Source organism: Tetrao urogallus (assembly GCF_951394365.1).
Source record: "Tetrao urogallus genome assembly, chromosome: 9".
Classification (NCBI taxonomy): domain Eukaryota; kingdom Metazoa; phylum Chordata; class Aves; order Galliformes; family Phasianidae; genus Tetrao; species Tetrao urogallus.
In genome coordinates, this window is record NC_136822.1 from 2,411,626 (window position 1) to 2,424,217 (window position 12,592).

The following is a 12,592-nucleotide window of genomic DNA, read 5'->3' on the forward strand; positions in this document are numbered from 1 at the left end:
TCAGAACTCAGAAGGGAAGGCTTGCTTCAAAGTGAACATTACAAAGATTATCTCTTCACATTGTTTATGGATCCCATATTCAAAGAGGCAAGAGAACAAGGGTGAGCCATCTGGCCCAATCCCCATGTACTGCAGATCTGAGTAAGCACACAAGCCCTTGAAGAGGATGCTTGGCTTTGTCCAGTGTGCTGGATTTAGAGGGCTTTTGTTGAGGTAAATTCCCAAATCTCTTCGGCCCTTTGGGTCTGCAGGATGAGTGTACAGCAACCAGCTATCTTGGCACCAGACATCAGAGGGAGGAGGGAAGGCAACAATGCTTCCATGACATCCAGAGGGAGGCTCCACAAGCTTTTCAACTCGCTGGCCTTCCTCAAAATCCACCCCGTTGTTGTGGCTGACAGCCTGGATTCTGGCTCCCTTGTTGGTCCTAGCATTGCAGTAGAGCACATTCATGCCACAGCGGTGTACCTCAGCTACCTGGCATTCCCCTGCACTCTCTTTTCCCACAAAGTTCCCCATCTCCCACGTCATCCCATGGTCAGAGCTGATGAAGCAGAAGGTATAAGAGACAGGGTGATGCTTAGGGTCAAGGATACGAAAGGCATAGGCAGGAATCACAAGGCTCCGGGCCTCATTGGACAGCTGTAATCCATGACCTGGTCCCACTGCAAAAGTGGCCCAGTTCTTGTACTCTGTGCTGATGGTGCTCTCGGTGATATCCTGAACAGGGCTCCACGTGTGTCCTTGGTCCACGCTAGTGACATAGCAGAGACGTACCAGGTTGGTCTTTGTCCTGAGCTGGTAGTGCTCAGAGATCTTTCCTGGGACAGCTATGAAGAACAGGATCAGATTCCCCGAGACCTCATCATAAACAGGACAGGGATTCATGGATCGGTGACCTTCCAGCTGTGCACTGACAATGGTCTCCATGCCGCTCCACTGCCAAGGCAGAGTGAAGAGAGACAAGAGTGAAACAAATACATCCAGGTTACAGCGTGAGGATGCTCAGATAAAGTTACAGAAGAGCTTGAGAACAACTGAGGAGAAGCAAATCTGGAGATAGAGCATGAAACAGGCATCACCAGATGTAAATTAAAAGAAATTAAGATGACTTGGATGATGCAGGACTCACACGCTTTACCAAACAGGTGAGCTATGTCCTTTTTAAATGACTACTCATTGAGGAGCTGATAACTGCATCTCAATGCAGTAGGTGTCTGATGACACTTAAAAAACAAACAAACAAACAAACAAAAACCCAGCCACAGTAGTTGAATTGTAAGAAATTCTCATCAATATAGATATGACACAGACGTGCCAGGGTTAAAACATGCTCGTAGACACTTTGCTCTGTTAGTGCTTCTCAGGAAGTCAGCTAGATAAAGGAGCCCTCTTCAAGCATACAGCACACTGATAAATCCATTACATTCAGACTCCCACTCCCTCATTTTGAGTGTTACCTAAATGAAACAACGCTGCAGGTGCAGTTAGAGGCTGCTTCTGCTAGGCAGACTCCAGCTCTTAAAGGTCCCTGTTAAAGGATTACTATTCTGTGATAAAGGATTGAGTTAGAAAAAGAAACTTCCCCTCCCCCCCCCCAAAAAAAAGCCTTTAATGCATTTGCAAATGCAAGAAATTATTATAAATAGAGTATCCAGCACCCCCAGTCACCCAGCAAGATAACTGTTAACAATAATAACAACTGGGAGATTAATAAAGTAGCCCATTCGCTGGCACAGACAAACCAAATGACACTGTTTTGCGTGGGGAGACCAGCTGTTCTCAATTGTTTTTTAAACCAGAAATTAGTTCTAGGAAGATTAAAAAAAAAAAAAAAAAAAAGCCAGCAATTGCTAATTTACTGCTCCCTATCTCTGTCACACTCCTCATTTCTGCTTCCTTTCCACACCTCTGCAACTGCAGCAGGACTTGTGCCCTATGTCTCTCTCTGCTTCTACTACAGCTGCCCCACTTAATTTCCCCAACTATTGGGCAATCACGAGGTTGAATCCCAGCAGCTATAAAAGTAAATGCATTACTCATAGGCTATAATTGAGCAGGAGAGATCTGTTTAACTACAGTAGAGAGGGCAGATACATTCAAGTCCTTTGGGAGCAGGGTAGCAGTGTAGTCGGACAGTCTCCTCTATTTCCTTACCAACTGGTACCTGAACATGGTGTCTGCCTGGGTTGTACGTGCCTCTGCGCATCACTATGAGCTTGGCATGCTCATCCACCACATCCTCTCGTTCCTCAGCAAATGCCAGGATGATGCTGAAACGTGGCAGGTAAAGCAGGGCTGGAATTCGATAGCTCCACGTGCCATTCCGGAACAACACCTCTTGCTTGAGGACAGGAAACGAAGCCATCCTGCTAAGGGAATGAGACAGAAATGCACTGCATTTTAACCCATGCTCAGCCCAGCAAAGTACAACAGGAACAGATCCCACCACTTCTTGCCCTCCTTGCTCTTTGCTCTTCCTGCTCAGTGTGTTCTGACAGGCACTGAAATGTCATTCCTGCTGCTTTCAGTTTCATGCTCTTCTGAAGAGGAGCCACATGTTGCACAGCAGTCAGCAACACAGACCAGACTTTGTCCAGAAACAGCCTGGTTAATCTTACTGGAGTAAAATAAGTTCTCTAAACACAGTAAATGAAAAAGCCGCCTGTGGTTTGTTTCTTCTTAATGAAATTCACAAGCTGAGATCTTTGTGGGTTTGCTTTGTAATTCAAAAGACTGACAATGATCAGACATTTTAGCATTTTCCCCTCTGAAAAGCACGATTGCCTTTGTTGGTGGTGTTTCCAAAACCCAGAACAGAACTAATGCTTTGCCAAACATGAACTCTGAGCCCCATAAAAACAAGTCACTGAAGCAATCTCTGGCCCTAGCTATGCCTCTATTTAAGGACAGTAAACACAGAGCATGGAAAAAGAAGGAAAACATCCTCTCCCAAAACATCACAAACAGTCTGAAAGATGCCAGCCAGCTGCATCTAAGCTGAGAGTGCCAGGCAAAGCCCAAGGCAGAACAAGAGGATTTATGGACTGGGTACTGCAGGTTTCTAATTGGGACGGGCCACTGTATGCCTCAAACATTATATGCTTTGCTGAAACAACATATGCTTTGGAAACGAGGAGATCAGCAGTATGGAGCTACTAATGGGTAAGGCATCAGGAGGACTTCTGGTCCGGCGAGACTCTTATCATCCATACAGCAAGTAAGAGATGTTAGGGAGCAAGACAATCACAGAATGGCTTAGCTTGGAAGGGACCTTACAGCCCACCCAGTCCCAACTCCTGCTGTGGGCTGGCTGCCCCCCACCAGCACAGGCTGGTGCCCAGAACCCATCCAGCCTGGCCCTGAGCATCTCCAGGGATGGACACCCACACTTCCCTGGGCAGCAGTACCAGGGCCTCACTGCTCTCTTCCTCTCCTTGGATCCACTCAGCTTTCTGTCCTGTTGCACCAAACCTCTCTTGGGAACTGATTTATCCTGGCAAAAACCCATTGGCTGAATCATGTTTAAGTTCTTCTTTAAACAAAAAGAAGTCTCTCATATGATGGACCAGAAACTGAAGGCATGAAAACCATGTGCTCAGCATAGATATCAGAGAGATGGGGAATAAAATGAAAACAAAATTTAAAAAAAAAAAAAAAAAAAAAAAAAAAAAAAAAAAAATCAGGCCTTAGATCTCTGACGCATTGAGTGGGTAGGATGGCAGGGATAAGATGACAATACACTATGAGTAAGAAATTGAAATGCCTCCTACCTCAGCTGAGACAAGACTTGCAATGCTGCCTTGAGCACTGAAGATTCCCCGAGATTTAGATAAATAGGAAAGTGCTGTAGTAGTTATTGGGTGTGCATCACATCCTCACGTTTCTGAAGGCTGTCTTGATAACTCAGGATCTGCACTGTTTCAGCTAAAGCCAGCTGTACAGACTGGAGCCAGCCACAGCCCCATGGCTGCTCAGACGCAGAGCCACACGGGAGAGAACTGTCTCAATGGAATACTACTCCCTCCTCATTGCCACTTACAGTACATCAGAGCAGCTACTATACAGAAACATTACCAGGGATCTGATCTCAGCTCTCCATACAACATGGAAGAAAAAAAGGAAGACCTTCCTAGGATAAATAACGGTGTTGCTCACCGCATAGCGGCACGGCTCTGGCTACTCACACTGATTGCAGCCATGGCTGTGTTCTCGTGGTTCCTGAAACAGAAGTTCATCAGAGCACCTCCAGGCTATTTAAAGGGAGATTATTTCAAGAGATGTTAGTCAGCCTATCTAGTGCAGCACAGGTTCCATAGCTCATGGTGCTATGCTGATATTGTAATCTTTTTGCAAGGCAGGGCAAGAGGGAGGGGGGGAAAACAAAAAAAAAAAAAAAAAGGGATGAAAAATAAACAGTGGCAGAGATGTAGGCTACACCCATACGTTCTTGATGCAGAGCTGGGAAACCAGTGCCACAGAGGCTGTGCTGCAGCACAGGGGCAGAGAAGCTTAAGGGAGCCAAGTCCCTCCTGCACCGTCCTGCCCTCTGCAGGCAGCTCTGCACCGTGCCCTTCGCCCCTGCGCTGAGAGATGCTGGGTGAGGGTGTTGCAACATTCATCTTTTCCTCTGATTGCCAAATGGGGAGCGAGGGAAGGTGGGATGTTAAAAGACTGTGAATGGCTGCCATAGAAACAAGCCCTGGACACAGCACTTGCAACTGCAGTTGAGGAAAATACTAGAATTACATGACTTTTCCATCTGCCCAGAGATTAAATAGGTGTGTGTGTACACATCTACACACATTTGTGTACACACATCCTGTATGTAGGGAGTACATTAAGTCTGTACGCATATACACACATATAACACATCCACCTGTAGAGAAACTCTTCTATCTTTTTCGTTAATACACTCAAAAATCAGTATTTTCTTCTGTCTTCTCCATTGGCGGATCATCAAGCAGAGATAAAGTCACAACAGCCTGAGTTACACAGAATTAAAGAGATGCAGAATCTTAAAACAGCTTAGGGCTATTGATATACATACAAAAAGAGCAAAAACTTGTGCTGCTTTAGCTACCGTCCAGCCAGCTGAAAAATACTTGATCTTTCTCTTGACCTCTACCCAATGTCAAAGGTAAAAGCGCCAGCTACACTTCTCAGAAATAAGAGAGATTTGCATATCATCAACAGAACATCAGATCCTGATCAGGACAGTCACAAGGTGCATTCAGAAGCTCAGACTCCAGCACTGCAGCAGCTCACAGACAGGCCAGACTATTAAATTGCCAGGGGATGCATCCTTGAGAAGAGCTCTGTTCAGGGCACTGACATCAACCTGCAGTTCCTTTCCAAAGCACCAGGGAAGCTGCTGCCCTGAGTACTCCATCTCCAGGTAGATGTGGGCAGACAGAGAAAGAAGTGAGGAAAGATGGTGAGGAAAAGGGGGAGTTAAGCTGGAGAAAACCATTACTCAGAACTTGCAAGTTATACAGCTGCAATGATTTCCAAAGAGGAGACTTGTTCCAGTGTGCCAGAAGAGTCAAAATAAATAGCAGTGGGCAACAGAGTGAATCTGTGAAGGATGTGAGGCCCAGAACAAGCCCGAGCAGCAGAAAGGAATAGCTGCTGGTCGTCCCCAGGAGTATTTGTCCTTCCACTCAGTGGAAGGATTCCTCCAAGGCAGCTCATGCGGTTCCTTGGTGGTAGTTTGTTATTGTTTTGTTTTAAATGTAGGGGAGAGTTGGCCCTCATGTATTTTCTTTAACCCTCTCCAAGAAAAGTGACTAAGCGGGATAACATTTCCACTGGCTTCAGCTTCTGTTGAAAACCTGTCCTTAACACGTTCAGATCCAAGAAGAAATGGCAGTATGTTTGCTCCTGCAGAAATCCAGACAGGGCTGAAGCAAGCACACACAAACCTATTGGGAGAGACTAGGGAAAGGCACGAGGAACACAAACAAAAGAACCTGAAAGAGTGAAGCTCAAAACTCAACAAAAGTTCTGCTTTTCAACACAAGCACAAGAAGCCAAGTCCTGCCCTTCTCCATTCAGTATCAGACCTGGACTTTCAGCGTTTTCCATATAGAAGCATAGAAGTCAGCCAAACACTATCCTAAAATACTTTTTTTGTTTCATTTAAACAAAAAAGAAAACACTTCAATTGGGATACTGCACAGATGGGGATCAGGAGAAGCCATGCTCCTGTTGTACAGGGCTAAGAAATAGTAGACCCAGCCTGCTTCCAAAATATTACACAGTGCATTTCAACGTGCAAGCCTTCCCTCCTAATTAAATTGAATGACTGTACCTATTTCCACTGAAACTCAGCAGCAGAGAGCTCTAGTTCCAGCCTTCTCCTTAGACCAGGTCCTACACTAAATCTAGGACTCAGCCACTCTTTACAAGCCAGGCAGCACCAACACGTCAGCCTCAATGTCAAGTCAGAAGGAAACGTTATCAGCGAGACCAGTCAAACAGCAGATCTTAAACAAAAGGCTCTTTCCAACGTTCAGAATTCAAGACTAAGGGCACTTTAAGGAGTTACTTTAATCCAGCTGTCAACTGGATCAAACTTTTTAACTATGCTACAAACAGAAAGTTTTCCTTGTAGCATGAGCTTCGTGCCATACTTAGAAGGGGATTTTTAGCCTCCTCGGTAGATGCTTTCCTAAACAATCCATCAAGTTCTGCTTTCAAAACGTAGCTCAGCCTGGCAACAGCTCCTGTGCTTTATAACATAGGTTTTCTCAGCAGTACAGAGAAATTACATGAAGCAGCTTTGTTTTTTCTTAGCATATGTTTCTTTGTTTGGTGGAGGACTACACACACTCCTTCCTGAACCTCCAAAATGATGTATTTACCTTTTTAGCTCCCAGCAACACCCGCCGTTATGCAGAGAATAAAAAGGAGGTAAACAAAAGGAAAAAGAAAAGGAAATACCTCTCTTCAGTTTGTGCCTCCTGTAAGTCATGTCAAAGGTAAAGGGAAAAAAAAGAAAAACAAAAAAGAGAAAAGAAAAACACTCCTATTGAATACAAGAAAAGGGAGGATCACCACACTCTCACCAACTTGTCTCCAACCTGCAAGATTATTTATGTTGGCAGCGATGTCAGCTGTCTCGGATCCCCCGGGAAGAGCCAGCAGCCAGCATGTATACACAAGCTGATATTTAAATAGCAAACCTGCTTTGCATAGAAGGGGAGGTTCCATGTGAGCAGGACAAATGCTAGGGAAAGATTTTTAAGCGTTCATAGTAATTAACGTGTTTCTACCTGCATGGATTGACAGGACTGTGTTGCTGCTGATAGTTACACCATTCAGCATGCTGTCATATCCTGGTCTTCTCGTCCCCTCATGCTGAGGAGGATAAAATTCCTTCAATCTCTACGTGCAGACTTGCAGTGCGTCCTCTCATAGAGCTCCTGAGCGCCATGAAAGTTTGCTGAAAGAAATCAGAAAATGGATATAACAGCAGGTGAAATTGCTGCGTCAACCTAATGCTTTACCCACCTCCCATCCATCAGTACACTGTTTTGAGATGAGGAAATGGGTCAACACAGGAATCTCCAGGCCGTAGTACGGGAACAACATGCTGGTGTATGCAGGTGCACTCCCCAGCAGCTTATGTGGAGGTGCTACCAGTGCCCATCTTCACCCCAGCAGCTGCAGTCAATGAAGCAATGAGCAGGGTTGAGTAAGAGAGAGTGTGAACCTGGGGTCCTAGCATTTGGTGGGAGGCTGAGGGAGAAGAGAATAAGGCCATTGATTCTCCCAGGTGTGGCCTGCCTAGCTTAAAGGCAGCACCTGCAGCTTCTACTGCTGGGAACAGCCAAGCAAATGCTTTCATGATGTACCTTGTACTGCTGGTGCTGTTGTTAGAGATGGCCTTGCCTTTCCTTTTCCTTGTTGTTTCTCTTGCTTTACTCTCTTCTCTACTGTTTCCATTGCTGCCATTAATGCTTCTTGTCTCTCAATTTACTGGGGGGGAAAAAAACAATAACAACAATAATCCTGTAAACAGATTTTGCTAGTAATGTAAAAGGACAAAGCAAGGCCTACTCACTTGACAGCAATTGTGATTTTGATCTGTGCAAGCCAAACATAGAGTTGCAAGGGTGTGGATTTACAACCAACCAACTTAATTAAATTCTTTTGTGTTACCATCTTCCCTCTCTCTTGAGCAACCATGCCTCCTTTCTTGTGCCAGTGCTGATGCTCATCTTGCTTTGGCAAGCCATCAGAGGATGTCAGTTTGGCAGAAAACTAATCTAGGGGGAAAAAAAAAGGAAGAAAAAAAAAACTGAACAATTTTCTGCTGGGTCACTGTCCTGGACTGCGTCAGCAGAAGTCAGACAAGCAGCAGGGGAGGGAGCAGGAGCACGGAGCTGTTGACACAAGGAGCAGACTACCTCTCTGTCTGGCAGCTGGCCATTAGAGCAAATTAGCTACGTCATAAAACCACACCCCATATTTATGAACCTCACCTTAGCTGGGCAAGCAAAGTATTGCCTGAACTGAGAGACACAAAAGGAGCCCCAGGGCATTTGTATTTTGTTGTATCTGGAATCAAACAATAGTCAGCACAAGGGAAAACTCCTCAAGAGACAAAGGCATTGATATCCATGAAATAATAACTTCTAACCTGGAAAAAATCCAGACAAGCAAAACAGGCACCATTAAGAAAGAAGGAAAGACACTGGGAAGACTGCTAAGACAGTGCCAGAAAGCAAGACCAGAACAATTGCTTTGTGGATTTCACCTTTTTCCCTGCTCCCTGGCTAACGGCTGCATTGCTCAAGTGGTGTTGTGAGTCACATGCTGCTTCTGCAGTCAGACAGCCCATAAAAGCAAGTTTGTTTCATACACATCACTGTGCTTGGCTCTAGCTTAAAACCGGTGGTCCGTTTCTCCTTAGAGAGGCCCGTCCCAAATGTGGCTGACAGCACATGCTATGGTGGCAATGCTCCGTGCTCTATAGCAGCAGCACCTGGGTTGCAGGGTGGCTGTGCCTCTGGCCACCTCCCAGTCCCCACTGCCCTCACCCTTCCTCCCCAGGCATCCACACAAAGTGGGTTTCTCAGTGTAGATGTGCTGGGCTCAATCCCCCCTGCTTCCTTCTGCTGTAAATCAGAATCAGTGGCACAGTGAAGTTTAAGATAAGTCTGGGGAGAATCAAGCTTGTCATTTCTGTTATTCCACACTTACTTCATCGCCTTTATATCTGATTGTTGTAATGAAAACGTTTTTAAAAAGGTTAAAAAATGCAAATGGGGTGTGTGGGTGCATTAATAAGAGGATATAAAAATAATGCAGAAGATAATGTAATGAAAGAATACTGAACAATGGAGCATTTGCATTTGGAGGACCATGTTCAATTTTGGGTGCCACGTCTTAGGAAAGATATAGCAATAGCTGCAAGCGAAGGCTAAGAATTCAGAAGCTAATGCTGGCGAGCGTATGTGAAAACAAGTAGGGAAACAGGAGATGTTGCAATTAACAAGAGCGACACACGGTCCATTAAAAACTGTCAGCTGTATTTCCTTTGCAAAATGTTTAAACCTGAATCCACTGTTTGTTAAACTGTAAGGAAGGCGGGCAGGCTCGGGTAGTTCTGTGTGATGGCTTAGCTACAGAGCGTGGCGGCTGTCATCAGCCAGCTAACATTAAAATCGAGATGCCCTGTGTGGAGTCAGGCTGTAGGAGAGAGAATTACACTGTTTTGCAAATTTGCAGTTACAACACTATGGGCTGCCCTCCAGGTGTTAGGCAATATGGCACCATTTGTGCAGAACATGAGTCCTGTGGACCTGGGGGCTGACTGCTCTGTTAGCAAAAACAAAACTGAGAAAAAGCCCAAGTAATAATACTGAATCTAACTCATGCAAGCGGTCACTTTCCCAGCAAATCACAGACTGTTAGTATTTCCCTTCCTTGTGGAAAGACTCAAGCAAAATCACAAACATTTACTTCCTCTACCCAAGGAGCAACACCATGACCCTACCTGGCTGCTTTCTGACCTTCCACAGTGAGCTTTGTGTTCATCATGGGGAACCTTCTGTCCCCTGGGAAAGACAATGTCCAGTGCCTATAATATGTGGCATACCTTTCTGCCATTCACTCTTCTCACTGGGACCAGAAAAAGGAATACGTTTTATTTTGGTAACAAAATGGAGGGCAATCTTTAGAAAGCAAAAAGAGACACGGTGAGATTTACATACAAAAAGAGGATTGTGGAAGCAGGATTTATCTAGTTCTCAAAGTAGCAAAGCGATGAGGAGTTGCTCCGTGACAGCTTGGTTAATTTAATGACAGAAAAGTGCAATAAAACTGGATTCTCTTGCCTTATGTCCCCTCCCAGCTCTGGGGACACTGACAAACAAGTCTGAAGCATGAGGTCCACCTGGGAGTGACTCTTGTGATAGCACGTCCCTCGTGTCCCACTAGCTCGCAGAGCAGGAGTGCACAGTCTGACGGTGACTTTGAGTAATCATTACAAGAGTAATTGCTGACAGCCCTGTATGCCAAGGCCAGGCCCTCAGCTGATATAAAGGGACAGTGGCATTGGTGGTCAGAAAGCTATGACAACCAACCCCAGATTAACCAGAGCTTTACTGAATGAATATTTGGGTGTCCACAGAGTAGATAAGGTGTGGGCAAAATACAGTTGCTATCACAAGAAACAGGGTAATGTTACAACCAGTTAAAACAACAGGGCAGTTGGCAAGTCTGGTGAACTTTAAGAAAGAAAAAAAATCATAGGAAAGGCTAGCATTAGCTTCAGCAGGAGATACAATGCTTTATGCCATTCCATCTGCAGGCTTACAAATAGCAGGTGAGTTGAAGGAGTTCCAGGATGAAGAAAAAGCTGTCTCCTAAGTATAGCACTGCATAGATGTCTGCAGGAAGTGGGGTTTTTTGGTCTTCCTTCGAAGCACTGGGCTTTAAGCTGCTTGCAGAAAAGAGACATTCATTTAAGCAAGCCCACTTGCAAGCACAGCAAATGTAAGCACAACCTGAATTGGAAATCAAAGTATTTCGGGGGAGAAAATTATAATGCATTTGGATGAACAGTTACAAAAGGCCTTATAATAAAACCAGCTGGGTCTGCTACGTTCCAGGTGTCCCAGAGCCCAGGTGTGGGAACACACATGAAATGTAAAAACTGACAGGCTAAAAATAATCACAAGCATGTAGGGTTTGTCATCTCAAATGGCTGGAAATAATGTAAAGCAAGAGCAGCAGCTCGGCCAGTGGGGCTGAAAAGTGTGAGCAAATGGCTTTTGCTGTTTCCACGTACTTGAGTTTGCAGATTTGAAGAGAAGTTTCACCTTGTTTTATACGGGAAGTTTTACAAAGCCCTGTCAGTAAACCTTTGGCACAAGCGGTGCAAAGGACCTTCAGAACGTGTTTGTACTGACTTACCTGGCTAAAGGGAAAGCTGTTCCTTTAAATTGTTTGCTGTGGCTCTGGAAACTGAGCAAACAAAGTCAGAGGGAAACTTCCCTTTCAAGTGGAACTGTCAGAAGGTACAAGGACTGAAGGACAGAGATCTTCAATAGGACACACCTGCATCGGGATTCAGAGCCAAACTGCAAATTTCTAACAATCTGGGGGAGTTTAGTCCTGATTTGTTGGACACACCTAATCCTGATGGCAAATGAGAGCCTGGTTCAGCCCCAGACTGTCAGGTGAGTAAAATCCTATTCTGGGGGGATGCTAGAAGAGGAGTGGTCTGAGGAAAAAGCCTCAGAAAGGCACAAGTGCAGTGCCTGAGAAAGAAGCGGCTTTGCTCTGCCAGCAAAGTCACCCTGAAGGGACCCCGTGCAACCTGGATGGAGTGCAGCTGAAATGCCGGCTGGTGGAATGGAGGCACTGCTGGCGCAGCCCGACAGGCTGCACATCCAGCAGGGAGGAAACCCAGGCAGAAAGGAGGCTCAGACTGCACTAAATGGGCATTAACGTGACCAACTAAAGAGCAAACATCGCCAGAGCAATCAATCAAACCGTGCGTCTTTTTCCAGGGGCAGGACAAGCTGTGATTTTTTCCTGGCAAATGTTTGCGTGTGATCTTGCTTTTAAAAAAACAAAACACAGAAAGAAAGAAAATAAAGGCAGGAAATATGAAAAACAGCCTGTTTTCCTCCTAAGGGCAGGCTGATCTTTCCCTTTAGCTGAGCTGTCCTTTCTCTCTCAGGAGACCAATTGCCCTGTATCCACTGTGGCTGTGAATGCCATCCCAGCAATGATAGATATTTTTAAATGCGCCAAGTAAACAAGAAATCAAATCTCATAAGAAAGAGCTAGCTCTGGAGGTATTAACCTATTGACAGATTCAGCGTTACAGCAGATCTGCCAGCTCCAGACCTAATCAAAAGTAGGAAATGGCACTGAAAAAAATAGGTATTTTAAAAAATGTTTTCCTGAACATATAAAAAGGTCCAACTGGACTACATCTCAGGAGATGGATGGAAATTTTGTTCAGGACTGATCTTACCCAGGCTCAGATAAGGACTGACAAATCCAATCCACTTTAAGACCAGCTGTAAATATAAGAGTATGTGTGAAACACCACCGTCATTGACAGAAA

General features: G+C 45.1%; 1 protein-coding gene across 1 annotated transcript in view; it reads right to left on the bottom strand.

Moving 5' to 3' along the window:
• Positions 1 to 12,592, bottom strand: part of NEU2 (neuraminidase 2) — a gene marked incomplete at both ends in the record, with an annotated part of 30,489 nt that continues 17,897 nt past the window's right edge. Inside the window, 2 exon segments of the mRNA XM_079539830.1 lie at positions 1 to 939; positions 2,168 to 2,372. Coding sequence (XP_079395956.1) covers positions 1 to 939; positions 2,168 to 2,372 — 1,144 coding nt within the window.